The sequence below is a fragment of the Rhineura floridana genome, chromosome 12 (assembly GCF_030035675.1).
Source record: "Rhineura floridana isolate rRhiFlo1 chromosome 12, rRhiFlo1.hap2, whole genome shotgun sequence".
Classification (NCBI taxonomy): Eukaryota; Metazoa; Chordata; class Lepidosauria; order Squamata; family Rhineuridae; genus Rhineura; species Rhineura floridana.
In genome coordinates this window covers 1,752,533-1,780,107 of record NC_084491.1, presented here as the reverse complement: position 1 = coordinate 1,780,107, position 27,575 = coordinate 1,752,533, and the positions used below count along the sequence as shown (strand labels likewise).

Here is a 27,575-nt window from a genome sequence, read left to right as displayed (position 1 = left end):
AAAAAATGATAGAATCACAAAACTTGCTTTTTCCTTGCAACTCAGAAAGTTGCTTTTTCCTGCTTTTCTGAAAATCTCACAAGTTGAAAAAGCTTTCAGCCTTTTTCTCTGTTATGTGTAGGAGACAGACAGGTTTAAATTTAAAGAGGGCAGTGTTTTGCAAACCTTCCCAATATGAAGCTTTAATCCAGTACTTGCTTTTCCAGAGTAAACATACCCAGAGTAAACCCCGTTGAATTCAATAGGACTTCCTTTTGAGTAGACATGGTTAGGATTGTGCTGTAAATTGATGGGAGTTTTGAGTGAAAATAGCAAAGAATTGTGTTTGTGTTGTATATCTTTCTCCTCCTCCAATCCTATTTTTAAAGCAATTAGGGAGGGCTTATTTAGGTATCACTGTTTTTATTATGTAGGAAACCAATACTGATTTTATTTTTTTTTAAATGTTCTGCAATGACCAACTGGTTTTGACAATAAACTATTATATGGAGTGTATGTATTTTCACATCTCCAGTGTGTGTGTGTATGGGAATCGTTCCAACAAGCCTGTGAGGCAGGGTTGCAGTCTGGAAACCAAGGCAGTTCACAATAAGAAATAAATCCCTTTAAAATCCAATAACCATAAAAACAAGTATAAACAGTTGCAAAACAGTTTAAAATGGCATGATTCTGAATTTTGGGTTGCATGAATGAAGTTGCTTATCACTTGAGGTTGCAGTTCTGTCCCTATTTGAGTAAGCCCCACTGAATACATTGGGGCTTCAGAGTAAATAAACGTAGGATTGCACTATAAATATATTTACAGGTTGTGTAAATAATAAACTTATTTGATAGTCATGCTTATATAAATATTTCTTAATACTATGTCCCGATAAGTATCTGATTTCACACTATGGTTTACAATACCTCCCCTACATTTTAAGAGTCCCTTTTTCCTTGGGGTGTTCATGGTTCCCTTCTGTTGTTTTCATCCTGAGGGGCAGATTAAGCTGAGAGATGGTGGGTAGCCCATGGTCACCCAGTAAACTTCATAGCTCATTTCCATTTAAAAAAAATTAAGTAAAACAGTTTACATGCAGGCAAAGTTGATTAAATAGATCTGCACAATATGGTTAAAGCACATCCAACTTGTATTTAAAGCACATGACTTCCCCTAAAGAATCCTGGGAAGTGTAGTTTCCCCTTCACAGTTATAGTTCCCACCACCCTTAACAAACTACAGTTCCCATGATTCTGTGGTGTGATTCATATGCTCCAAATATGTATTGAATGTTGTTGAAATGAATGGTGAAGATCTGCCCTAGATATCATGTGCATTCATTAGTGAATTGAAAAGAACAATTTTAAAATAAACAGGGAAAGAGCTGTAGCTCAGTGGTAGGGCATATGCTTTGCATGCAAAGGTCCAAAATTCAATCTCTGGAAGAGACTATTGCCTGGAATCCTGGAGAGCCAATGCTGGTCCATATCATCAGTACTCAGCTAGATGGCACCAAATGGCCTCGGCGGTATAAGGCAGATTCCTTTGTCCTTAAAAATGGAAAGAGATCCAATGGACACAGTGACTTGAAAATTTATTGATGTATTTTAATTACAACATTTATATACTGTACCACCTTATTGTAAACAAATCTTAAAGCAGTTTACAGAAAGAAAACAAATATTTTTGGCAACAACAGTTAAAGACAGGTATTTAAAATAATTCAAAATGATAAAAGCAACAATGAGTTAAAAATAGATAAAAAACACAATAGCTTCTACATCAGTACGCTGATGACACGCAGCTCTACTTCTCCTTTTCACCTTCCACAGGTGAGGCTGTTGATGTGCTGAACCGTTGCCTGACCGCAATAATGGACTGGATGAGAGCTAATAAACTGAAACTCAATCCAGACAAGACTGAGATACTGTTGGTGAGCTCTTTCCCTGCTCAGATGGTGGATGCTTATCCTGTTCTAGATGGGGTTACACTCCCCTTGAAGGAACAGGTTCGTAGTTTGGGGGTCCTTTTTGACCCTTCCTTGTCGCTCGAGGCTCAAGTGGCCTCGGTGGCACGGAATGCGTTTTACCACCTGCGCTTAGTAGCCCAACTACGCCCCTATCTGGACAGTGATGATCTCGCCTCGGTTGTTCACACTCTGGTAACTTCTAGACTGGATTACTGTAATGCGCTCTACGTAGGGCTGCCCTTGAAGACTGCTCGGAAACTTCAGCTAGTGCAAAATGCAGCAGCCAGGCTGTTGACGAGGACCAATCGGTCTGCGCATATAACACCTGTCCTGGCTCGCTTGCACTGGCTACCTATTTGTTTCCGAGCTAGATTCAAGGTGCTGGTTTTGACCTATAAAGCCTTACACGGTGTGGGACCGCAATACCTTGTGGAACGCCTCTCCCGCTATGAACCTACCCGTTCACTTCGTTCAGTATCTAAGGCCCTCCTCCGGGTACCAACTCACCAGGATGCCCGGAGGACTGTTACTAGATCTAGGGCCTTTTCTGTGGTGGCCCCCGAATTATGGAACAGCTTACCAGAGGAAATACGCCTGGCGCCTACGGTTCTTTCTTTTAGGCGCCAGGTTAAGACCTGGCTATACTCCCAGGCATTTTAATGTTTAATGCTTTATGTTTATGTTTTTAGTTTAATGTGTTCCTTTGTTACTGATTTTATTCTATATTGTATTTTAATCTCGTTTTGTACACCGCCCAGAGAGCTATTAGCTATGGGCGGTCTAGAAATGAAAATAAATAAATAAATAAATAAATAAATACATGCCTGAGTAGGTTTGCCTAAACAAAAATATTTTTAGAAGATGCCAAAAAGAGTACAAGGAAGTCACCTGCTAATGTCAATAGGTGGGAGTTCCAAAGCATATGTGCTGCCACACTAAAGCCCTGATTTCTTACAAGAGCAGAACAAGTACTATGTTGCACCCGTAACATGAAAAGCACACCTTGAACTTCACCTGGTAGCAAATCAGCAACCAGTGCTGATTTCAGAGCAGAGGTATGTCCTGACAGGGTCTCACTCGTGTCAGCAGTTGTGCCACTGCAATCTGCACTAACTACAGCCCATGGGTTAGGTTGTGCTGCATGGGGATTTCTGGGACCTTGGCTGACTGGCTGCCAGGTTTTTTTAGCTTGGGTTTTTGGTTAGAAATCCTGACTGGTTGTGGGATGCTTAGTTTTATGCTTACTCATAGGAATCTTGTTGTGGTTGGTATGGTATTGCATTTAAGAAATCATCACTGTCTTTTGTTTTTTTTTCCTATTTGCATTTCATTTACCTTTATCCTCGCTCCCTTTCATCCATAGAAGCAACAACAGTGGTTCTATGCGCTCCGCTCAACCTTCTTCAACCCACTGATGATGCATCTTGTTTGTTTCTTGTCCAATAACGGTAAAAGAGAATTCACATACTGGACAGCGTGCCTGCAACTGTTGTTGTTCCCAAGCTGCTGCCTATGAAGGTAGACCAAATCATGTGTGCTTTCTCTCTGTCAATTATATTCACTGGAATTGGGTTGGCTTTCAAAGTGAGTTTATAGCAGCCCATGAAGCAGGCAGGAAAGAATAGGAAGAGTAGGATCAAGTCTGTAAAGAAGTTTGGAGCAGCAAATTTAAAAGGCAAGTAGGGCATTCCAGGCAGGGGGTTCCCAACCCTACTTGGATATGGTTATCATTGCAAAGAATCCCTAGTCAGGCTTTACCAACAGCACAATCCAAACCATATCTACTGAGAAGTAAGTCCTGTTGAGATCTATGTGGCTTAGTCCATTAGTGAGTGTGTTTAGAATTGCAGCCTCCGGGGGCATTTATCTTTACTCCTTAGTGCTTGCATCTAACACCTCCACGACACTAGGCTCCTTTCTTCCTACAATGGCCGTCTGGTGACTGGGCTGGCCTGAGGGCACTTAAACCCTTTTTGCAAGAAGCAAGTTGGCTAGATTAAATGTTCCCTACCCAGGCTGCATCTTTTAGCTGAGATTTCTATCTTAATTTCCAATCAGAGAAATGTTTTTATTTGAATTGTGTACTCCAAGCAACCGTGGTTGATGCTTAACTATCATGCTCAATGATGCCACTTGGGCCTCCCCGCAAAACCTCAGGTTTTGGGATGCTTCTGACCTGGCAACCCTTTCGCCGTTAAGCAGCAGCATCAGGCTCCGCCCCTGCGCCACCGGCGCCTGCGCACAGTCCCTCCCAGGGAGTAAGATGGCGGCGCCCGCAGGGGGAAGCCTCGCCGCGCTGGTAGGCGAGTCGGTGGCGGGGGAGAGGGTTGCCATGGCGACTGCTTCCCCTCGCGGCCCCTCTGCTTGTTTCTCGCCGCAGGGCGCCAGCGAAGCCGCCGCCGCCCACGCGCTGTCCCTCCCGGCCGAGGCCTTCGGGAACGACGTGAGTGCCGGGAGCGGGCGGGCAGGCGGGAGGGCCCCCCTGGGGAGGGTCCCCGGAGTGACGCGTCCGCTCCCTTCTCTCCCCGCAGCCCCGCGTGGAGACGATGTGGGCTATGAAGGCCTTTCAGCACGCCGAGGTCTACTTCAACGTGAGTGGGGAAGGAGCCCAGCCGCGCCCGGAGGGCCGAGGGAGGCGTGGGGCAGGGGCGGCCTCGAACGTGTCCTCCGTCCAGGGAAGGTTCTCGCACCCAAATGGTTGATGTTCCTGGGACGCCCGTGCAGGCAGGCAGAGCAGTTCTGCCTTTGCCGCTCTGCTCATTGCTTGCACTTGTCAGTTTGCTAATAATCTTCCCAGTGGCAGTTCGGTGTGTCAGCAAAGGGCTGGCTGCCAGTTGGCCTTGCCCCGCAAACCAAACATTCTGGGCACCAAGTTCCCTTCCTCCCTCCCTCTGCAAAAGACCTAGTTTCCTGAGGGCTTCATCCTTGCTCAGTAAAAGAGCAGAATGGCTAAAGCCGCTTCACACTGTATTTCTTGCAGAAAAGGGATCCCCCCCCAGTTTAGCCTTCATAATGAAGGAGTCCTGGGCACCTTGGACCCACAGCTGCCACCCGCAGTCTTCGAGGTAGGAGGCAGCAATGGAGGATCCCTACCCACCTTGGCAGCTTCACAGTTGGAGGACTTTTGTGTTGGTTAGCAGAAGAAAGGGCCACTCACTTCCCATAGCAAAGCCCTTTGGAGTCTTGGTTATCATCACTGTTTTCTGGCTTTTTACCCAGTCTTATTTGCTTGAAATGTGAGCTCTGCATGCCAAACTGATACACAAAAGGATTGTTTCCATCTATATTAGAGCCAGAATTCACAAATGAAGGTGGCAAGTCTGACTTCTGAATCCCATTTAATCTCTTACCTGCTTTACCTGTTACTCATTCATAGCTCATTTCTTCTGTTGATCCCAAATTTCTGACACTTACCAAAGCTGATGACCAGATCTACACTGAATTCAGGAAGAACTTTAACCATCTTAAGATTGATGTGCTTGACTCTGAGGATCTTAAATCTGGACCTGCCAAAGAGGTTGGTGCTGGGTGGGCTGAAGGCAACTGTCTTGAGAGGCTCTTGCTCTGTAGTTGGGACTTACTGGGCAGAAAATAACTGAATGCTCCTCCTCTGTAGAAATGGCGCCCATTCTGCTTGCAGTTTGATGGCATAGTTGAGGACTTCAATTATGGCACTCTTCTACGGCTGGATTGCAGTAAAGGTTATACAGAGGAGAACACAGTGTTTGGTAAGGTACCTTCTACCTCCTGTTTGGGAATCAGTGTACACCTTCTGGCCAGGTCATGAGGCCAATGGCTAGAATGGCTTTGCTGGTCACTTCAAGGGAATGCTCTATAAATGAAAATAAGGCCCCTTGCCGTGAGCCTTCCCAGTGCATGTCCCCCCCTTTGTTCTGCATGGACGTAGGAGTTATTTGTTGGCTGTGGGGTGAGAACCAGTGTTGTCATGCCTGCCCTAAATAAAGTTATCTTCTTAGCTACCAGGATCCAATTCTTCGCTATTGAAATAGCCCGTAACCGAGAAGGCTACAACAGTGTTGTTTATGACAGTGCCAAGAAAGTAAACTCAGCCACACAAAAAGCTAGCTCAGGATGAGACCTTCTGCTCTCAGAGAGGGCAGTACATTCTAAAGGGACAGGCTTCATGGCTTTGCACCAGCATGAACTGCATTTGAGCTACGGACTGTTCCTGTTTCATGGCCAAGGTAAAAGCCGCATCTGGAATGCTATTCAAAATCATGGCTATAATGCTGATGCATTTGTGGGCTCAGTTGTAGCAAATTGCTCTGATGATAAGTCTGAATTCTATGGAACATTAAAAGTTAACCAAAAATCAACAGATGAGTTCTAAGTGGTACCTGTTTTTTGTACCCTGTCCTCGATGCACATAATCCCACAACTGCCAACTTAAAAACTATGGGATGATCATAGGTACTCCAACACAAATGACCATGTTGAGTATGGTTGCTGAACTACAAGTCACACATTCAAACCTGGTGTGGTAGAACTGTCCATAACGGACAGTAAGTGTGCGGAGGCCTATATACAACTCAGGCACAGCAGCAGATTCATTTTCAAGTAAATGTGCATGGGGGTCAGGCTGCAAGTCCAGAATGCAGCAGGGCTTACATGCAGACAACCGAACCTTAATTGAGGAGGGCAAGGTAATGAATCGAGCCTTTCTGAATTAAGACTCTGATAGAACAAGTTACCAGGTCCCTAGATCCTAAGGGAAGAAGAAAATTCACCTGGCAAGATAATGAGGAGGGGACTATATACCAACATTTCCAATGTTGCTCCCATAAAGGTTTTGTGGGATGGTGGTATACTGCTCTAGGCTATTGTCCAAGTAAAGGACATCTAGTCAGTTATTGGCCTGTCAGGTGCCTGAGCCAGTCATCCTCACCCTGCAACTGCCTGGACAAAAGGTTTCTTTAAAAAAAAGGTTTTCCTCAGTGTTGGTATTGACAATTTGGGCTAAAAACCAATATACAAACCTAAATAAAATCTTCCAAAGAGCAGGTATGCTCTTGTCCTGAATGTGAGTTGGTATAAATGGAGATAACCTGTCTTTCAGCCCCCAGTCTGTTGCTACTCTCTCCCTCCAACTTCTCTTTAGAGTATAAAGCAGCCCTGGCTTGCCTCTTCTGTTCTGAGGAAGAAGGGAATCTGCAGTGTAAAAAAAGCAGTCCACACCGTACCTGTATTTGCAAATGCAGCGTAGATTGAAATGTAACCTTTTCACTTGGCTACTTTGAAGGCTGCGACCCTTCTTACCTGCCCCACTCTCACCTTCCACTAAAGGGATGAGTAAGGGAGCAGCAGGTGATAGACAGAGTTAAGCACTGCTGGCAATGAGACGCCGTTGTTGTTTCCAGGCAGCCCCTGCTGGCTCATGTCTCCCACACTTCGTCATTAACAGCAACACTCTGGCCTGGTTCCACACAGCTCAGTAGAAACCACTGAAGTTTATTTGCAGCCACAATGCTTACACTGTATGCAGCAAACACCCTTACAAGTCATCCAGCAAACTGCTCACGCAAAAGGACCCAACACACAGTCGCCAGAGGAGGAAAGAACAAAAAAATAACGCTGAGGAGGCTCTATCTGGGAACAAAAACCAGGACAGGTGAGGGCTGGGCTTGGGGTGTGTGTGTGTGTGCACAGAACTAGCAGCAAGAAGAATGGGAAACTACAAGGCAAACGTTCCCTCCCCCCAACCCAAGTTACTTTCTGTTAAGTAAATTTAAACACTCCAAACATGGATGTTGTAGCGTTAGGGGAGAAAGGGACTTGTCTCCAGGGATTGTGTCACATATCACGCTGGGTAACAGCCTCCGCTCACTCCTCCAGTTCCCATTGCAGAGCTGCGTATCGGCAGCAGAGATGCCCCAGGGAGATCCACGGGCAACAGCTGCAAGACAGGACAGTCCACTGAGGCTGCCTTTTGGGAAGAGGAGAAACTAGCTCAGTCTCAGAGCAGGTTCAACACACATTTCCCATCACTTGAGAAACAAGTCGGTTCACACAAATGGAAAGGAAAAAGCCTGGTGCAACGTGCGAAGGGAGAGGCACGAACACACTTCCTACGGCCCGCCGGTTGGGGCCAGGAGGAAAGAGTGTGCTTGTAGACAGAGCAAAGAGACATACACTCGAGGGACAGCATGGAACATGGCATGGCTTTGAGTTCCTAATGACAAAGGGGGAGGAGGAGAAGAGGAAGGTTGGGGTAAGATGGTGCAAGTTAAAGGGATGTATAAGAAAAATATACATTTGGAATTTTACACTTCTTGTGCCTCTCTACACTGGTTACTAAATATAACTCTGCACTTTCCCACCCCCTTGCCCAGTAACACAGCAGGTGGCTAGGAGACACAGCTTCCTCACTCACATACAACCCTCACTTCAGCATTGGTGCACTAAACTCTGTAAAAATTTCAGTCACACTTTTTTTTTAAACTTGAGTCAATATAAACCTTGTTCAAAATGTTATGAAAAAATGTACATGTTTATACAAGGCAGGCTGCGGCAGGACACTGGGGTTCCTCTCCGACCTTTGCACAGGGAGATGCTGACCTCCCATCTCTCTGCCCCAAGGAAATAAGCCCCCGCCCTGGTGAACTTTTTACACCCCCTCCTCCTGCAGCCTAGCCCCAGGGACCGGCAGGGATCAGAAATGCCCTTTTGTCTTTCCATCGGAAAAGTTAACCTCCCTGGCCCAGGCCAGAGAGAGGCTCCTCCTCATGAGACGTCAGCTCATCATGTCGTTGCTGTTCACCCCGTAGGTGGAGTTCTTCATAGAGTCATTTACTTCTCGCCGGAACGCAGACAAGTTCTGTGTAAACCTGTCAAGGATGCAAGCCAAAACTGTGTTAGAAAGAGGGCAAACCCTGCATAAAGCCTGCTCTCCAGCCTCACCACCACAATAAGTTGGTCAGTCTGTTAAATACAGATCCTGGATGATCACTTGAAGGGGTACTCAGTGAAATGCTTGACTTTACAATAGATTGCTGATTTGTCTTCCTTAAGGCATTTTAAGAAAAGCAAATCAAGCTCAAAGTTTGTGGCCTGTTTTGGAGGCACGTCATTAGGATTGGAAGATGTTCAGGAGTCATTCACTTGTCGTCTTGGTTTCCTGCATGGTGCTTTAGGATTACGCTCTGCCTCTGCCCGAGAGGGACTATTCCACCTTGTGTCATCTTTCCCTTAAATGTTGCTGAAACATGCCCAGTCTCTGAAAACCTGAATTCTGAACAAATAATTATGTAAAGTACAATCAGCTGGAAAATTAGAAAGATGGCAGCTAGATTTACACATTCCTGAAGCTGAGCTAATGACTACCTGGATTGTTTTCCTCCTTGCAAGCCTTCCCGGAAAGGGATTCCCCAACTGCCCCAGGCAGGCTGCCCTTTCCCTGAACTGTTCGTCCTGTTTGGAAGACATCCCTAATGGCTGGAGTGGAATGGCTGAAGCCAAGTCTCCCCATTACTTTTGGTCAAGAATCCCTACCCAGTTTTCTTTCCTGACGTCTGAAAGCCGTTGATTCCTCCTCCCCCTCCCCAAAATATTTTGCTTTGGACAGTTAAGCACCCCCACTTCTTTAAGCCCGCACCACAGGCTTTGTGGAGTATCACATTATTCTGCTCAGGGTGCTGTCAATTAGGAAATGCCGGGGTGTTAATGAAACGGATGTGGGGAACAGAGGAGGAGATCACTTTAGATACTGTGTGCAACCACTTGTGAGGTGCAGCAAATGCAGGGATGTTGTATGACTTAAATTAGTCATGCCCATCAATTTCAATGGGTCCACTCTGAGTAGGGTTAACATTGGCTGCAACCCACAAGACTGCAGCTCTTTATCCCTTCCCTCAAGTACGAGTTGCTGTGAATATTCATCCCCCATTTCTACCATGACATGTCTCCCAAGGTTGCCCAGCAAACTCCATGCTTAAAGAGCTTGTGACCTCAGATGTTTTCCAGTGGAGCAGCTTTACAGGGAGACCCTCTGGAGAACAGTCTCTCCAATGCCTGCTGTAAACCTTGCAAGGTGTTCTGGAGAGTTGCTAGTGGTCTCTGGGGAGACCTCCATCTCCAGCAGTTATGCAGGCCACTCTCTATAGCACAGATACTGACCTATCACGATTCTTGGTAAGCAAATTGCGCTCTATGCCTTCCATGAGATTTTCAAAGCAGAGGTGCATAGCTTGCTGTTTCTCGGGGGGCTGGCTGTTTACTATACTGTTCCGTAGGTCTGAGAAATACTGGAAGGGAAAGAAAATAGTAGCAGATGTTGGTTAGCCATCCAAGGGAATATACACTGCAAGGAACCAGTATCTCGAGACCACTCATTTTAAGGGGTCCTAGCCCAGAATCAACTGTGTGGGGGGGGGCTTACCTTTTCATTGAGCAGTATCAAACCAAGGAGAGGCCGGGACATGGACCACTGATTCCTGCAGTCCTCAAAGATGATGATATTCAATACTGTTGACAGCATCTAGGATCGAGCAAGATCAAACCAATTGCTACTTTTCTTCATAGCTCATATTAAAATTTTGCAATGTATGACTGAATGAAACATTTAAAGGGGAAGTGGATGTTCTTGTATGCACCTATTGAGTCTCAATTAAAACTATTGTGAGGAGTGTGAGATCCTGTGCCTCAGTCTAGCAAGGGGAATTACTTTGCCAATGGTCATCTTCACCCACAATGCTAATCTAGGTGACACTAGGTGACAGACTGGATGAGTCTTCTAATGAACATCTTCATCCAGAGCCACTCGTTATTTTGCATGACTCCACTGCCTACAAGTGGAGGTGGATCAGGAGCCTTGTCTTTACAAAACAGTATCTTCACCCTGAAGCTGAAAGTGGCGGGGGGGGGGAGGGTTGGCAATTGGCACTTTGTGACCTGTGCATAGGTGCTTCCAGACTGGTTTTTGCTTATGAGAAATTCATGTTAGGCCACAGAAAGCAATGCAGCCATAAGTGTAATTAAGAGTAGCCCAGAAGACCACCCGCTATGTTTGCTGCCAGCACTGCCCTCCCCCCACCTGCTGGATCATCTCTGGATGCTGCTGCATGATGTGCAGGAATCGGTCGCTCTCCTGCGTCAATGGGGCAGCCCTCTTCTTGGTGCTGCGGGAGAGCTGTTTGAAGAGATAGGTGACAATGTGGTCCAAGCAGGAGCAGCAGCCTGTGCAAACCATGGTGTCTACAAGGACAGGGAAAAGGAGCACACGTCACTTCAACCTGACAGGACCAGGAACACTTAGAGGCCGCACCACCCACCCAGACCGCCTCCTTTGCTAAAAGCGCGAGTCACGGCTGCCATCAGAGCGCTCCTTGAAACGGCAACTAGAGTGGGGTTTGCATCTGCACACCTGTTGCAGTCTACAACAGCTTGATCAACAACGCCCAGCGTTGCTTGTTTCCAGGGGGCAAGTGCTGTTGCCCCCTTATGATTACTTGACTACTATTTCAGTTTCTTGCATGTGGTTCGGTTTTTAAAGCCAGAGTAAATATGAACAGTCAGGTGCATGCTTCTGAGAAGCTTCTTCTTATTATCCTCCTCCTCCTGGGAGGAAGGGCGGGATATAAATAAAATAATAAATAAATAAACATCATAATCATCTTTCCCTGCAAAGCAACCCAGTAAGATTAAAACTAATCATAACAAACAAACCCATTAAAACAACAAACACAACACAACCTAAACACAAATCAGTATGAATGAAGACGGGTCTTGCAAGACCTTCCACTGCTAACTTCCACAGTGTATGCAAACATGGTGGAGAGATGATTTGAAAAGATGTCTTTAGCACTAAAACCCTAAAGCAGAAGCACAAACTAGGAGAGCACCAAGTAGTGATGGCACTAGCAGTATTTACTAGAACAAGTTATGTTGATGCACCATACACCATATTGGTGGAGGGACCAAGCAGGTGACTCTTCCCAGTAACCAAATTCAGAGTACAGATGCAAAGCCAGGTGCTGAGTGCCATTGGTGGCAGGAAGCTGACAGTACTTTAGGGGTGTTGTGAAAATATCTAAGAGTTATGTTAAATTTTAGCCATATTGCCATGTAGTGTCAAATGGAGAGAAAACACCTCTGAACAGGCAAGACTGGAGAGAGACAAAACACACAGCTAGCTCCCATTACACTGCTGCTATAGAAAGGCAAAGCAGGGCACCCAACTATCCCTTCTCGCCAGCGGTCAGTGACTTTCTGGGGCTTCCCTTCAGAGCCCTTGCTATTCCCAAGGACACAGGGAGGCACAGAGGACATGCGCACTCACCTAGTGCTGTGAGACCTTCTGAAATGGAAGAAAGAATATACATGATTACGTGAGGCTCCAGGCTAGCTATAAAATTCATGTGGTCCTGGGTAAGAACTTCCAGTAATGAATAATAGGACTGGCTGAGTTTAGGGTAGTCCTGCAAACAAAAAGGGACAAAGTGGATATGAGAGATTTCAGAGTCATCTTGTGTGGGGGTGCAAGACACATTCTGGAAAATCCCACAATCGCACACTGGGAGCAATGTTTATACAACCCCATTGCAATCCTGCTTTTAGCAGTGCTTTTCATAGCATCTCCCCCATGAAAGGTGGAAATACAACTTGTTGAGCTTATGTTGGGCATTATCCCATGTCCCATGAACCCCCACCTCAGAATTGGGGGGGGGGGCAGTCAGTAAGAATAAGAATTTGTGGTTTCAATCTCCAGAGCTCATTTTCTAGTTATTCAGCACCTACTCATCAACTCCCTGTTTGGATCCTGTAACGCCGCATGGGCTCCTTCAAGAGGAAGGGTGGGATACAAATTCAACAAATAAATAAATATAAACAAAGGGGCTCAGTACACAAACAGTAGCTCCAGACTGCTCTGCCAAGGAAGGAGCATTAGCTTTCCTACCGGAACTGCCACTGGTCTCCTGAGAGTGCTTGTTAGCGCCAGCATGCGAAGGATCCGGTGTGGACCTTGGCGCATAGGCTGCCCAAAGTGGCACAGGGCAAAATGTACAAAGCAACGAGAGAGATGGACTCTCAACCCTAAAAGCTGTGGGGGAGAAACACTGACAGCGAAGTGCCTGCCTTCCCAGCCTTTTAATAGTAGCCCAAACTTGGCCTGCTCTGAGCGGCAAGCAGAAGTGCCTGCTGACTCAGCCATCTCCCAGCAACTGAGAAGGCCTAGGACAGGAGTGGGCAAGCTCTGTGGGGCCGAGGGCCATGCTCCCTTGGGGGAAAGCAGTGGTGGGCGAGGCCAAACCCTAAGTGGTGGGCTATTTGTTCATACACACACTCCGCCCCAAGCCACTGTTACACTCTCTCACTACTGGGACATGACACGCATCCTTCCATGCCTGCCCAGGTTGCTGAGGGTGTGGCCCCAAACGACCTTCTGTACTGATCCTAGGAAGCTGGCCAAGTCAGACAGTTGCTACATTTAGCCTGGTAAGGTCAACACCGACTGGCAGCAGCTCCCTGGGGCTTCAGGCTGGGGCCTCCCCAGCCCTACCTGGGGCCACTGGGATTGGCGTTGGGCTCGGTATGCAAATGGACGCTCCACCACCATTCCTTGCTACTGCCAGAGGCTGCCACTCCTGCTGGAAGGAACGATGGCGGCAGCCAGATCATCCTGCATGCAAGTGACCAGAGTGCAGTTCTGAAGGGCCTTTCTGTCCACCACAGTCCGTATTCGGCTCTTGCAGAAGCAGAAACGCCTTCCGCCTGCCCGGGTGGGGAACGGGCTCCTCTACACAATCTGCTCTTCTAAAGCGCTGTCCTTCGCTGTCGGAGACTGTATGCTTCTGAATGCTACTTGCTGGGAATCACCGGTGGGAAGAGTGCTGTTGCACTGAGTTTCTGCTACCGGCTTTCCCACCACGGCACGTCTGGCTGGCCACTATGAGAACAGGACACTGGACAGGATGGGCCCCCTTTGGTCTGATCCAGAGCCAGGCTCTTCTCGTTTGTCTCCCTGGCAAAGCTCTCCAAATGTTAATTTGGCGGCCAGAAGGGGGTGGGCAACGTGAAGCCCGGTGTGAGCCATGCTGGAGTCCTCAGAGGGCCACATGCAGGCTGTGGGCTGCCCTCCTGTGGCGCAGAGGAAGTGTAAGCCAAATTGTGACATTTGTGTACAGGTGTGGTGTCTAGGACTGGGGGACTACAGGGGGAAGCTGAGTGGGTCTGATTCAAGGCACAGAGATCTAGCTCAAGACCCAGAGTGCTGATGGGTTGGCTCACCAGAAGGTCACTGTGGGGGATGGACAGCAGGAGCTTAATGAAGGTTTGCAAGGCGTTATCAAGCGCATCATCCCCATATAGACGGAAGACCCCAAAGTTGACGTAGCTGCCACTTAGTGCAGCCTTTAACATGGAGAAGCAGATCGATATCCCTTTGAGCTTCAAGGCATACACTTGATCTTTTGGAACCTCCCCCAGGGTGAGGATACGGTTTCCTGCAAAAGCATTTTTAAAAAGACTAGTTATCTCAACACTGCTAAATGCATTTTCTCTTTTAACCTTATCCCAAAGAGTATTCTTCTCAAGAGGTCAGTAGAAAAGTGAAAGGGGACATGCCACAAGTGAATGTGCAAGAGGCTTTTACTTCACTTTCTTTAAGATGTGTCCTTTTCAAGTGGACAAGGCCAATGCCAGCTTTTATAGTGATATAGAAAGGCACATTAGTATTTTTAAAGTGCTGGTTTTAAAATTTGTTATTTGTTATTTTATTGCTTAGCATGGGGTTGCATTCAGCTAAGCTCTGCTTCAAATAGATCCACTGAAATCAGTGAACCTTAGTCAGTCATGTCTATTACCTTCAATGGGTCTACTCCAAGTAGCACTAGCACTGAATGTCAGCCACAGTTTGTAACTATAGCAAAGTGGGCAAGCAAGCTCTGGGAGAGGAGCCAGCGTGGCTGATAGCCATTTGGTAAGGCCAGGACTTCAAACAGCAGGTCTCCTCCTTTGGAGGAGGTCCATGACTGGAGAACATTGCAGACTGTCCCCCACACCCACCCAGCTCAAGGCCGTATCAGTCAGGGAGCAGAGCATCCCTTCACTCTCCACTGCAACCCAGCCCACCCCAGCAGCTGCAAGGGAGAAAGGTGATGCCTTTTCCCTCTCGAGACCCACCATAGGTAGTTATCATTTTACTTGTCTCCCGGAACAGCAGGATGCCATTTGGTGAGGAGACATCAAACTGCAGCCTCTGGGATCTGAAAGAAAGCAATGAAGTTGTCAGTTGGCTGAAGCATGAAGAATCAGAAAAGAAGAGCTGGACCCATGAAGCCAGATAGCTAAAATGTGCTGGAGGAGTTACTTGGGGATCCCCAAAAATTGCAACCAGAGCAAACAAGCAAATGTAAGAACTGCATTCATGAAGCAGATTAAGAATCCATTTATTTCAGCTTTGGAAGGTCACAAATGGCATGATGGACAGTCTGTCCATGCTTCTAGCACCTCGCATTCAGAGGTAGTCTGCCTCTGGACATGTATGCTTTGTTTATCCATCATGGCTAATGGTCATTGATAGACCCATCCTCCTTGAATTTGTCCAACCCTTTAAAAAGACACCTAAAATTACAAGCCATTACTCTCTTGTGGAATTCCACAGACAAGTATGTGCTGCTTGAAGAAATGCTTCTGCTTGTCCTGAACTTAACATCCAGTGAAGTTTAGACAATGAGGTCTTCTGAGGCCAACCCAGAAGCCCAGGAGAGGGTCTTCTCTGCAGTGATGACTCCTTGTGGAATTGCGTTTCCAAGGAGGCTGGTCTGGGGCCTGTGCTAATACACAAGCTTTTGATGTATTTTTAAAATTTCCCGTGATAATTTTTAGTGTTGCCCTTTATTATGGTCAAGTACCCTAGAAACTCTTAACTGAAGGGCAGTATTAATTTTAAGACAACCCCCCCCCCAATTTAACACTCTCAGCATTATTGAACTGTTAAAATCACTCCTCATGCCCCTCCCTATCCCTACAAGGCTACAGCAGACACAGGAATGGCTAGATCCCTGGGCAAATCAGCCATGGCAGGCACCAGCAGTTCTAACCATCTCTCCCCTACCTGTTGTGCACCAGCTCCGCCATCAACTTGAGCACAGGTGTGGTGCAGGCCGGGTCATGGTACCACAGCTCAACTGCCCGCTGCAGGATTGGCATGTAGGATGGGTAGCTGTGAGGCACACGCTAAGGAGTCAGTGGGGCTTCCAGGATTACAGTAAGAGATTCATTTTCTTAAACTCTGGGCTTTGTTTGGACACTTGCTGCATGGCCACTCACAGAAGACTTCTGGCATTGCCAGCTCTGGTTGTAGATAAAAAGCCCAGAGAGAGGACAAATGATCTGCTGGATCTCTTCAGTCAAGATTCTGGCAGGATCTCACTTGCATCATTATGACCGCACATTACCTGTGGTTCTTTTTCCCCTTTCAGCAGCCTGCTTCCTGATGCAGCCATACAGTCTCCACAGATGTCAGAACAGGAGGAATTCTACAGGTGACACTGTGGCCTACAAGTACTGCTTCCTAGCCAGCCTGGGAAGATCAGGTGGTTTTGCCATTCCAGGGAAAGATAGACTGAGCCCAAGATCTGGAAGGGAACTCAGCAAGCAGGCTAACAGCCACCACCTGAGCTGCGGCTTTCAGAAGTGGTGGGGCAGGAGGAAGGGATGGGATATACACGAGGGTTAAGGATACATCCACTCGAAAAGCATCATAAAGCTGGTCTTGGCATTGAAGGCAAAGGCTATCCCTCTCAGATCTCTCACTAGGCCAACCAACGTTCTCTGCATAAAGGGAGAGATGTAGGTTAGAGGAAAGATACACTAATCCACCAAAAGCAACTGCAGAAATGGATACTCCCTTTATCTGTTACCCTGAGCAACAGTAGTGGAACACAGTTTAGCCCAGGGCTCATCCAGCAATTTCCCCCCTCTTAGAGGGAAGACTGCATGCATCCCAGTGGTCCATGGTGGAAAGATGACCTTGGAGAGTCCACAAATCTCCACATCTACACCTGTTGTCTCAATTTACACCACCCAGAAAGGAACAGTGGAACTTCCTGTGAATGTTCTTTTTGGTGGAAGGAGGGCATCCAGAGATAATTCTCCCCACCCACTCACAGCAGGGCTTATGCCAAACCGGCAAGCAAAGTCAAGCATTCATCAGGAGGAGGCTCAGCACAATGCCAGAGACCACCCAAAAAATCTTAATAATTAGCATAAAGGATAAAGTTGGATAGGAAAGGGACTCCACAGCCTCCAAGGAGGAGGACAGGAATACCATGGCAGAGCCCCCCAAGGGTCAAACTACTCCTGCTTGAAGCCCTGAGAGCCAACCACCAGCCAACCCCAGGAGTAGCAAGGCAGTCAGACCACCTGGGTGGGGCAGCTTGCCCTCCATCCAGCAAGCAGCATCATTCACAGCTAGTTCCAATCTTCCTTCCTCTGTTAGTGGAGGAGGGTATCCAGAGCAGGATGTGGGCCAGCAGTCCCACAGTGCTGGATGGGCTACTTTACTGGTCCAGCTGAAAGCTGTATCTGTGGAGCAAGATGTGTTCATGAAGGAACATTCATCATGTTTGATGAATGCAGATTGAGGCCCAGGCGGCGCCCAAAGGGAGCATTAGCACTGAATGCTGCTGAGTGGCTGACCCCCATGGTGGAAGTGTTGGGATCCCAGAGAAAACTGGCACCCCCTGCAGCTCAAATGCTAAAAAAATGCAAGCCTTGATCCACTTGGCCAGGGTTGACTTTGAGGCTTTTTTATTCATGCGGAACGGGTGGGTAAAGACACAAAGAGTCCATCAGTTTCTGCATTTGATGTCGCACGCACCCCAACTAGTGTCATTTCAATTTCTTAGGGTGACATAGAGAGAAAGATGGTAGGGCAGTTTGTAGAAGAGAGACATTTTGCAAGAAAGACAGACCAACCAACCACACAATCTTTGAAATGGCCTTTGATAGGGACAACCTGGCAGATGTGCAACGAGGAACGTGACTCTGAAGGACAACAGGTGCAAGGAAGCCAACCTCAGAAGCTCCAACAGTTCCTTGGGCAGGATCCTGTACTGCTAGCAACTGCTGCTCAGCCTAGGGAGTGAGAAGCCACACTGGATCTGAATGAACACGCTGACCTTGTGACAGGAAGTTTGGAGATGGTAATAGACAGCATTCAGAGAGAATGGGATGCTATCAGACAGTTGTCACAGCCTCCTTTGCCTACACTTAGGATGAGATCTATTCCCTCTAGCCTTCCCAAGGTCTCTGGTCAGGAGAGGTTTGTGGGAAAGTGTTCAACACATCACAAGATGGGGCAATCATATGTTCTGCATACTTTTGTTAGAATCTCAAAGAAAGGGTGTATCTTGCAATACATCCGGAATGCAAACAAAGCTACTTTGGAAATGCTAAATTGTTTCTGAATCACTTCTCATATAGAAGGATTCAAACTAGGAGGTTCTCATCTTAGCAGTTCAGCCAATCAGCTTTGGTGATGTACTATCAGCAGCTGAATACTGGTCTCTGTGGGGCCTGTTTCTCCCTGGTAGCTCGTGTGCATTCTGGCTCTCACTTCCTCCCCTAAAGCAGATGTCTGAATGCAAGCAGGACCAGTCCGGCCGCCCAGAGCTCCAGCCAGTTTATGCTACGTTCCAATTTATTCCTTATTCATCTGTCTTGGGCAGTGCTGCCGAGGCCGCAAATACTCCCACCTGTTGTCACCACTACCCTCCAAGACTCCCTTTGGTGAGATTTGATGTTTGCCTTCACCAGGTCAGAGAGGTCAGGGTATTTTTGGAGGTATACCTTGCTGTGGGTCCAAAGACAACCCCATCCTGCCAAGAGAGAGGCAGCCCAAGGAGCTCTCTCTAGGCGTGAGATTGTGAATTCAGTAAAGGTCATGAAATCCACCAATGACCTCCTAAGGAATGGAGTGACTGCAATGTCCAGCTATGCTGGGGTGGAGTCACCAGTCCAACTCAGCCTCTCCTCACCCCCAGGTGCTGGAGAAGTGTCAGGATGGGATGTCTTCTCTATGCTGACTGGGAAGCCAGAGCAGAAGCAGAAAGTGACTGTCCAGGTACAGCTATATATGCACAATGAGATAGAGCAGGTGGGAACTAGAGGAAGATGCTTTGTGAAGACTGACAAGTGGGCCGACTCTCAGCTAGTTACTCTGTTTTCATTATTTAACATGCCATTTATTTTGTTAATTGTTTTCCATTACTGATCTGGAACAAGTTTATTCGTTTTTGTTATTCCCATTTATTTTTGTTTCCACTGCCTCCAATAACAGAGCTAGCTAGTCTTTTACTGTCTAACTGCAGAGCTTTGCATCCAAATGGCACAAAATTGTCAAGCAATCTATACCTCTTTCACAGCATCAGATCTGCCAAATTTAAAATGATGGGGCAAAAGGCCATCATTTTATAGGCAACTTTAAAAAGTGTGCAGACAGTGCCCAGCTGCTCTCCCTTCCAGTATAGGCTGTCCAGATGGTTTTGATTTTTCATCCGAACAGAAACAAATATGAGGCTTTTAGATTTGAAACTCATTCTTCTGAATCCTCTTTTCTTTTTATAATTAAAGCAGGAGAGGTTCAATCATTTTGTATTTTAATTCATTTAAAAAGCAAAGCACACCCTTAGTATATACCTTAACATTTCCCAGAATCTGGAACTGCTTCTACACTGTTGATGTCAAACAGATGCTGTTCTGCCTGAGTGACTACTGGTGTATTTTTCTGCAAATCTGCCATGCTAGGAACAAAAACTGGTTTCTTCCATCTGCTGAAGTCAGTTTGTAGTCATAATTGTTGCTGGTGTGGCCCCTTGCCCCTATGGCAGTGAGGAGGTGTGTGCGGTGTAGAGAGCACACTTGGCTTGTGTTGGAGTTCTGGCTTGTTCTAAGATTGATGGTGTAATCTGATGTCTACACTGAGCCCTGGAGGAACAAAAGAAGTGCAAAATCCGTTTTGCACTCCACTGCCCCAGGGCAGATGACACCAGCTTGCTTTTTGTGCCTGGTCTCAGTTCATAGATCAGCCTTTCCCAACCAGTGTGCCTCCAGATGTTGTTGGACCACAACTCCCATCAGCCTCAGCCAGCATTGCCAATGGTCAGGAAGATGGGAGTTGTGGTCCAACAACATCTGGAGGCACACTGGTTGGGAAAGGCTGCCACAGATCATTGAGGGCTTCTTACCCAATAGTTTGGAACTCTGATAAGGACCTACAGGAAGATTCGTTTTAGAGGTTGTTCCAATGATGCAGTGTTTAAGCCACAAATTCCTTCTAAACACAAGATCCTCAATTACGGAAGCAGCTGAGAAAGTGGATCGCATCTAAGGTACCATGTGTTGCCCACCACAGTTTTGTTTACTGGTCAGGGGCTAGATTCTGTAAGAAAGCAGCACAGGATCTAGGCCCCTTCCTGTTGCCTGCTGGGCTGTCAAATGCCCATCCACGATGGGAGAAAATGGGACTGTGCTTGCTGAGTGCTTCTCTATCTACCTCCCACAAAATGCAATTAAGTGCTGGTTATTGTTCATTTCAGGCCAGGGTTGCAGCGGGAGCCCGGTGGCTTTACAGCCTTGTTAGGAGGCATTCTGAAACCCCAATGAGGTCTGTTGGCTGTAAGATTTTAAACAGCGAATGAATGACCAAAGACAGCCATCTCCCCATCCACCCTGGCTAACTAAGCACTGCAAAAGGGGAGAGAAAAAAGGTTGGTAGCCAAGACAAGACAAGACAAGGACAGATGCCTGATGGGGCAGGGAGACCTCCTCCTAACAGACAGCTCAAGCATGCCTACTTTGCAAAAGTCTAGTCTGAAGCACAAGTTGGAGGAGATACCCTGCTCTGGACACTCTCCTCCACCCACAGATAATGCCTGTGTCAGGTTCTGTAGGTTGATCAATAGAGACTGTATGTGGTGTGCTGAAGAGTCCTCCAGGCCATGCTGGCTGGGGCTAATAGGGAGCTATAGTCCTAAACATTTGCCAAGTTGGTGCATGAAGGCTTGTGAAGATGTGATTACACCCTTGGGGTAAACGTTGGGACCTTCCTTACTTTTGCCTCTTGCTCGTTGAAGGTGTTGGTGCTGAACATCTGCGCCACAGTCTCGAAGGCAGCTGTGAGGGGCAGCATAAATTGCTCGTATTGATCCTCATCCTCCCCTGGAAGAGAGGCACAAAGGACCGTTATCTTCTAGAGCCCTGTGCACTGCAGTGCACACCACAAATTTGGGGCTGCTTTTGGCAGAACTAATTTTATTCAGTTGGTCCCTCTAGTGAATCTTGGGCAGCTACTGAGTACAAAATAAAGACCAACATTCAGATCTTTTCCCCTAGTCTAGTGGATTCTCCTGCTTTACAGAAGCTTATTAACTTCCTCCACCCATTATTACATTACTTAAGACTAGAAAGTGAAGAGTGCAGCAGCCTGTTTTTGGGCTCATAAGAACAGAGTGCAATACCTAGGTCCACCATGAGAAGGCGCCCAAGTGCAGTGTAGAAAGTTGTCCGACATCTCATATCACTCAGGTTGGACTGATTGTTAATACCCAAGAACGAAAAGTGCTCACTCTGTTGAAGATCAAAAATTATGTTATTAGGAACAACTGGTCAGAAGCGAAGGGGCAAGTTGTGTGCCTGACATGTATGCACACTGGCCAGGCAGGAGCACACTGTCTTCCTCACCCTAGCACCGTCTGGGAAATCGCCACAATCTCAAATGTGGGAAAAAACCTCTCATGCTTTCAAGCAGACAAGGTAGCTTGCCTAGAATTTGATGTCTGGCACAGAATCCTGATAATCCTAGCTGTTGTGTGTCTGCTTCTGGCTGCAAATATAGGATGAGTAAACAGTTCCACCAGGATATTTACAACGCACAGAATTTTAACTTATCTTCATATTCAAGTGCAATGTTTTAGACACGATTTTAAAATTATCAAACTTCTAAAAGGTCAACAGAAATGTGCATAACTGGGAAAAAATAGCAAAACATTCTTTTTTTAATATTTACTTGTGACTTGCATAATCTGTGGTATTTCAGCATCTGAAGCACTACTACCAATCCTAGGCAGCCACAGGGACTCCTGGGGCTGTGCATGTAAGGCAGAGCTGCAATGAGCTGGTGGGGTGTAGCAGACAAGAATGCTCAGCTTGAACATGGATGACTCAGATTCAAACCCCCCAGCAGTCATGGAGGCAGTCATTCCCTTTCAGATTATGCTCCTCCTCAGAGAGCATAACAAATTAAGCAACTGTTAAAGCAGTCTGTATTCTGACAATTAACAGGTATGTGAAGCCTGACCCAAAAACTCTGAAGCATCCTAGAAACAGACACCTCTTTAGCACCTTCGAGAGGCAGTGAGCCCTACCCCATAACGGTACAGAAAGAGACCCAGGTCTGCCACTAGATCCCGACAAGGGTTGAGTGGGGGGGGGGGAATTGTTTATTTAAAATATTTTAACAAAAAGGTCAAGGCAGCTCTCATACACTCAAGAAAGACAATTGTGCTCACTCTATTATTTATTTATTTATTTATTATCTGATTTATATCCTGCCCTTCTTCCCAGCAGGAGCCCAGGGCGGCAAACAAAAGCACTAAAAACACTTTCAAACATCATAAAAACAGACATTAAAATACATTAAAAGAAAACAACTTTAAAAACATTTTTTTAAAAGCTTTGAAGAGATCTTAAAAAAAGGTTAAAAAACATTGTTTTTTAAAAAGGTTTAAAAACATATTAAAAAGCACTTCCAGCACAGAAGCAGACTCTAGACCAGCCTTTCCCAACCAGTGTGCCTCCAGATGTTGTTGGACCACAACTCCCATCAGCCTCAGCCAGCATTGCCAATGGTCAGTAAAGATGGGAATTGTGGTCCAACAACATCCGGAGGCACACTGGTTGGGAAAGGCTGCTCTAGACACCAAGAGAAACTGATCTCTCTCCCTTCTGCACCTGTTTTGGATGCTTCAATAATCCCAAAGCCAGAACTGCAGAGATGTGTAAAGGAAGTGACAAACCCAAAGCCCATGCGAAAGGGGACATCAGTATGACTGTCTGGTTACCTGGGCATATAAGAGTCACTTCTAAGGCAACCAGGCAAACAAGGCTTTTTAAATGGAAGGGTTCTCTCTCTCTTTCTTCATCCCACAGGGGACTAGCAGAAGGGCAGATAGGCAGACTAGTTAAGAGTTTTGAAGGCTAGTAACATTTGTGATTTAGAAGCCAAAACTGTTCAAAGGACTTACAGGCCAAAATCAGCTAAAGCAGACATCCCAGAGCTCTGTTGCCATGTGGTGTGTGTGTGTGTGTTCAAATCTTACTAGGAAGGATGCTGTGTTCTGCCCACGAACAAAACTTCAGGCTCCTGGGCATCTTGGAGGGCAGCCTTGTTTTAAACACATTATAGGAGTCCAGCCTCTGGAATAACTCACACATGGCAATTCTACAAAGGCGAGCAACAAATGAAGCCTGGAATGCTGGGGATGTATGGTGGGACCTAAAGGGGTTGCCTGGTGGAAGAGGGACAAAAAAGAGAGGCAGGCTCTGGTGCTTGGTAGATTTATTGAGGCTTAACGTGTTTCGGAGTAATCCTTCCTCAGGAGCAATGGAGATGTTTCTTTTTCTCTGCCTGCGCAGTTCAAATTCTTTATCCAGCTGCACACAAAACGAACACCACAGACCGAATTCTGATGCTGCGCAGGCAGAGAAAGAGAAACAGATCTCCATTGCTCCTGAGGAAGGACTACTCCGAATCGCGTCGAGCCTCAATAAATCTACCAAGCACCAGAGCCTGCCTCTCTTTTTTGTCCACTGCGTGGTGCTTTTCCCTTTTGTTTCTGGTGGAAGAGGGAGCCAGGCCCAGCAACATTTCCCCTCGCTTTCCATGCACAGCTGCTGCAGCCACCACCACTTCTGCCCTCAGTCCCTCCACCTACACTCCCGTTTCTCTTTTGCTGTCAGCTTGGCAATGCAGAGGCCTCCCACGATCATTCAAGTGTGGATGTAGGAGAATCCTGCTGTCTAGAACGCAGCAGGAAAAGCAACAACGGGGACAGCCCAGCCCAAGCAGGAATCCTCTAGAGGAGAACACAAGCTGCCAATATTCAGCAGAGGCACTGGGAATGAAAACAGCCCAGAAAGTTTCTTCCAGGGAACCATTAAGGTGACCTTTTACTATGTGAATATGCTAAGAGGCCCACTTCAATGCAGTCACAGCACCACAGGATGTTCAAAACGTACCGTATGATTGTTCAGCATGAACTGCACAGCGCTCAGTTTCACCAGTTTCCTAACGCTGCTGTAGGTAGAAACGGTGTTAAGGAAACAGCAAGGTGACTCCTATCAGTCAAAAGCTCGTTAGAAAGCCCTGGAAGCATGGGGGGACAGTTTATATTATTATCATCTCATGCAGACCCAGAACGATGCGTTTCTTTATACCAGCCTTCCTCAACCTGGAGCCCTCCAGACGTTTTGACTACACCTTCTATCAGTTGCAGCCAGTATGGCCGACTGAGTCAGGCCCTTAATGTCAAGAGACGTATCGCAGTATTTGTTTTGCGCAGGTGCAAGCATAGATGCACACATACCCCCTTCCTAACCCCTCGTCAGGTTGGCTGGTGACCCCAAAAGGGATTTTCATCTTTCTTTGCAGTGAGCTCAGCAAGTAACTTGTGCTCCTTATTTGTGGTCAGGATTGCAGAAACTAGTCTATATCGGGCAGGATCATCCATCTTTTGGGCAGGAAGTTGGAGTAGTCAGCCTTTGGGGCTACTTCCAAGCCTGTAATTATTTCGTAATAGCTCACTTTCTTATCCTCCTTACACTTTCCCAATGGAGCTATGCTTCACCCCCAATTTATTGCCTCCCTACGTACACAAAGGAACCTGGTGGGTGCCCATTTTTCTTAGTAATATGAGAAATGGGATACAGAGGGGTGATTTTGAGACAGGCCCAAGCCGGCTGGGAATGGGAGAGTGGGCACTGAAGGACATCACAGTGAGGAGGCCTGACTTGGCCCGAAAGCTGCTTGTGGAGATGCCTGGGAGGGATCACTTGATGCTACCCTGACAGCACTGCTGAAGCCCAAGGAAGTTTGCTGAAAAGGATATCCAATAGAGAGATCATTGAGAAGCTGCAGTGTCTTGGAGGTGATTGGCTCACAACGTCCCCAGTACTTCAGGTTGGTGATGCTAGGAGGAGAGACACACACGGTTGGATCCAAGACTGCTCCCCTTTCTCTCACCCCTCAACCATCCTCCCCTAAAGTCACAGACAACACCACAAGGCAGAAAATGCCAGCATAAAGTCACAGTACTTACATTTAGTTGACTAGAAAATTATCCTTCAGATAATCTTCACTACTTGGATCCCAAAGCTACACTGGCCCAAACTCAGGGCCCTTGGCACTGTTGTTGTGGCACTGTTGGGCCGATTTCTGCAGCAAGGGCAAGAGAATCCTGCGGCAGTGACAACATGCCCCTCTGCCGTTAGGCAACCTGCACCTTCCACGTTCAGCTGCAGGATTCTAGTAGCCCTTGTGGAGTCAAGGGTTTTACCCAGCGGCCACAGACCTCAAGGTGCACAGCAATGGACTGATTCAGCCTGGGGGCTACTCAAGCAAGCATTTAACCCCGTAGCCACTCAGAGGTATCTGATTTGTTCATCCCAGGCCAAGCTTCCAAGGGAGCTTTCAACAGTTTAAAACTAAGCAATGCTACAGGGAAGCAGGTGTGGGGGCAGAAAAGGCCCCTCTTCTCACTGCTGCCACAGCAGGTGGCTGCCACGCATAATGAAGCATGCCCCAAGCGGCTTGCCTGTCAAGGAAAGCCACTACTGGGAGAAGAAATCTTGTGTGGGGGAGGTGTCGAGGAGGACATGTGCATCTCCAGCGCCCATCAGCCAAGCGCACGAACTCAGGCCTAATGTGCAGCCTGTAGCCAAAGGGCACTGTTCTACTCTCCCTGCAGCCCTTCAGAGGCAAAAGGCTTCACAGATACATGCTGGACAAGCTCAAGTGGCAATCAGTTGCAACACTTACATTTTCCCTATGAAGACACTCAGGACCATGGTCTCATCATTCAACCCTAGGACCTCCGAGAGCCGCCGATACAGCTAGAAGTAGGACAAGAAAGTCAAACTTAGATAATCACAGAACAGTAGAGTTGGAAGGGGCCTATAAGGCCATTTACTCCAACCCCCTGCTCAATGCAGGAGCCTTCAGCAGAAACCGCAATTTCTCCCTTAAGAAAATGGATGCCTGGAGGAAATAAAAGTCTTAGTATAGACTTAGTACATGACAACATGCTGTTTCCCCTACACTACATTCATTTCCCCACTGCTGTTGAGGATGCCGCTGGTCTGCTGAAGTCATCTGTACCAACAGAGCTCAGGCCTCCTTTCCTGCTTCAGAGCCATGCTGCCCTCTCTGCTCACCTCTACTCTGGCTCTCGATCGCCTTGGCCTTTCCTGTTTGGAGGCGTCTGCATTCACCTGCACTCTTAACTTAGGGAGTGATCCAAGGAACCTACATCTACCAAGCGAGCAGGTTCCAAATTTGGGTAGGGAGATGCTGCAGCATGAAAGCATTTTACTTCTCCACAACCAGCTTCCATCAGCCAGAAACTCACAAAGAAGCACTTGTAGGTGGAGCGTTTTATGACATGGGAGCAAGCACGATGGAAGGTCAATGGTGGAAAGGAATAGGAGATGCCCACCAGAGGCGGCATTTACCTTAGAGGATTTCTGCACCTGGTCTCCAATGTAGATCTTCCGAAACTGCTCGAAGAAGCTCAGCATAGCAAGCTCTAGCTTCTCATTGCCAGCCTGAGCCAGACGCGAGTCTGTCAGGTTCATGAGTTGAAGAACCCTAGAGAGGGAACAAGTTTGGGGAGGGGGTGAAGGTCAAGCAACCTCACAGAGGCTCAGCACATAGCCAGCAAGCCCCAGGTTGCCCCTGCTATTAGGAAGTGATGCCCCTTTTACACCTCTCATGAGGTGAGTGCAAACAAAAGTCAACAGCATTAGGTGCAGACACTGCACACACTCTTTACATGAGGCCAGAGGGTGAGCTGCAGGGCAGCCTCTGCCTTATTTGACGCCAGGCGAAAGTTGCAGCCACTGGCAAGCAGAGCAAGACGTTAAGCAAGCAGGTATCAGCCACAAGGTAAGAAGGTTACTGGCCACGACAGAGTCGCCACTGGGGGGCACTTCTGAGACACGGGCCTCGCTCTAGTTCACTGATGTCCAACGGTCAGCTTGTCAGGTCAGCTGCCATGGTTAGCCATGCGCAAGAACAAGGTTCATCACTGGGCAGAGAGAACTGTCAACCAGGCTGAAAACTACTCCATGAACACTGCCCAAGGAGGGATACTCGGCCTGTGTGCGATTGCAAATGTTCATAATGTTGAAACAGTATCAGAAAAAGGATGCTTCTCACCCAACATTTTCTGGTGTGAGGAAAGTGCAGAAAATTCTCTCCTAACAACGTTTTACCTTGGAATGCACAACTTGTATTTGGCAAAGGTAAGCAAAGTGGAGATCTGCTTGACCTCCATGACGCGGCTGCAAATCCCTGCTCAGCCATGAAGCTCACTGGATGACCTTGTGGCC

The 27,575-nt window shown here is 47.2% G+C and overlaps 2 protein-coding genes across 2 annotated transcripts in view; one reads left to right on the top strand and one right to left on the bottom strand.

The window, feature by feature from the left end:
• The first annotated feature begins 4,170 nt into the window (after positions 1 to 4,170).
• On the top strand, positions 4,171 to 6,286 carry LOC133368697 (protein PBDC1-like). Its single transcript, XM_061593235.1, has 5 exons — positions 4,171 to 4,392; positions 4,481 to 4,540; positions 5,326 to 5,466; positions 5,566 to 5,677; positions 5,927 to 6,286. The coding sequence occupies exons 1-5, from the start codon at positions 4,213 to 4,215 to the stop codon at positions 6,043 to 6,045; spliced, it is 612 nt and encodes a 203-aa protein (XP_061449219.1). The 5' UTR covers positions 4,171 to 4,212; the 3' UTR covers positions 6,046 to 6,286.
• A 1,049-nt stretch (positions 6,287 to 7,335) lies between these two features.
• Positions 7,336 to 27,575, bottom strand: part of XPO7 (exportin 7) — a 65,000-nt gene continuing 44,760 nt past the window's right edge. Inside the window, exons 14-28 of the mRNA XM_061593212.1 lie at positions 26,697 to 26,832; positions 26,005 to 26,078; positions 25,076 to 25,156; positions 24,207 to 24,270; positions 21,428 to 21,536; positions 21,022 to 21,128; positions 16,651 to 16,739; positions 16,021 to 16,128; positions 15,087 to 15,169; positions 14,193 to 14,407; positions 12,244 to 12,382; positions 10,999 to 11,159; positions 10,345 to 10,443; positions 10,083 to 10,210; positions 7,336 to 8,794 (exon numbers count right to left, since the gene is read on the bottom strand). Coding sequence (XP_061449196.1) covers positions 8,701 to 8,794; positions 10,083 to 10,210; positions 10,345 to 10,443; positions 10,999 to 11,159; positions 12,244 to 12,382; positions 14,193 to 14,407; positions 15,087 to 15,169; positions 16,021 to 16,128; positions 16,651 to 16,739; positions 21,022 to 21,128; positions 21,428 to 21,536; positions 24,207 to 24,270; positions 25,076 to 25,156; positions 26,005 to 26,078; positions 26,697 to 26,832 — 1,687 coding nt within the window. The 3' untranslated portion in view covers positions 7,336 to 8,700. The remainder of the gene's footprint in view (positions 8,795 to 10,082; positions 10,211 to 10,344; positions 10,444 to 10,998; positions 11,160 to 12,243; positions 12,383 to 14,192; positions 14,408 to 15,086; positions 15,170 to 16,020; positions 16,129 to 16,650; positions 16,740 to 21,021; positions 21,129 to 21,427; positions 21,537 to 24,206; positions 24,271 to 25,075; positions 25,157 to 26,004; positions 26,079 to 26,696; positions 26,833 to 27,575) is intronic.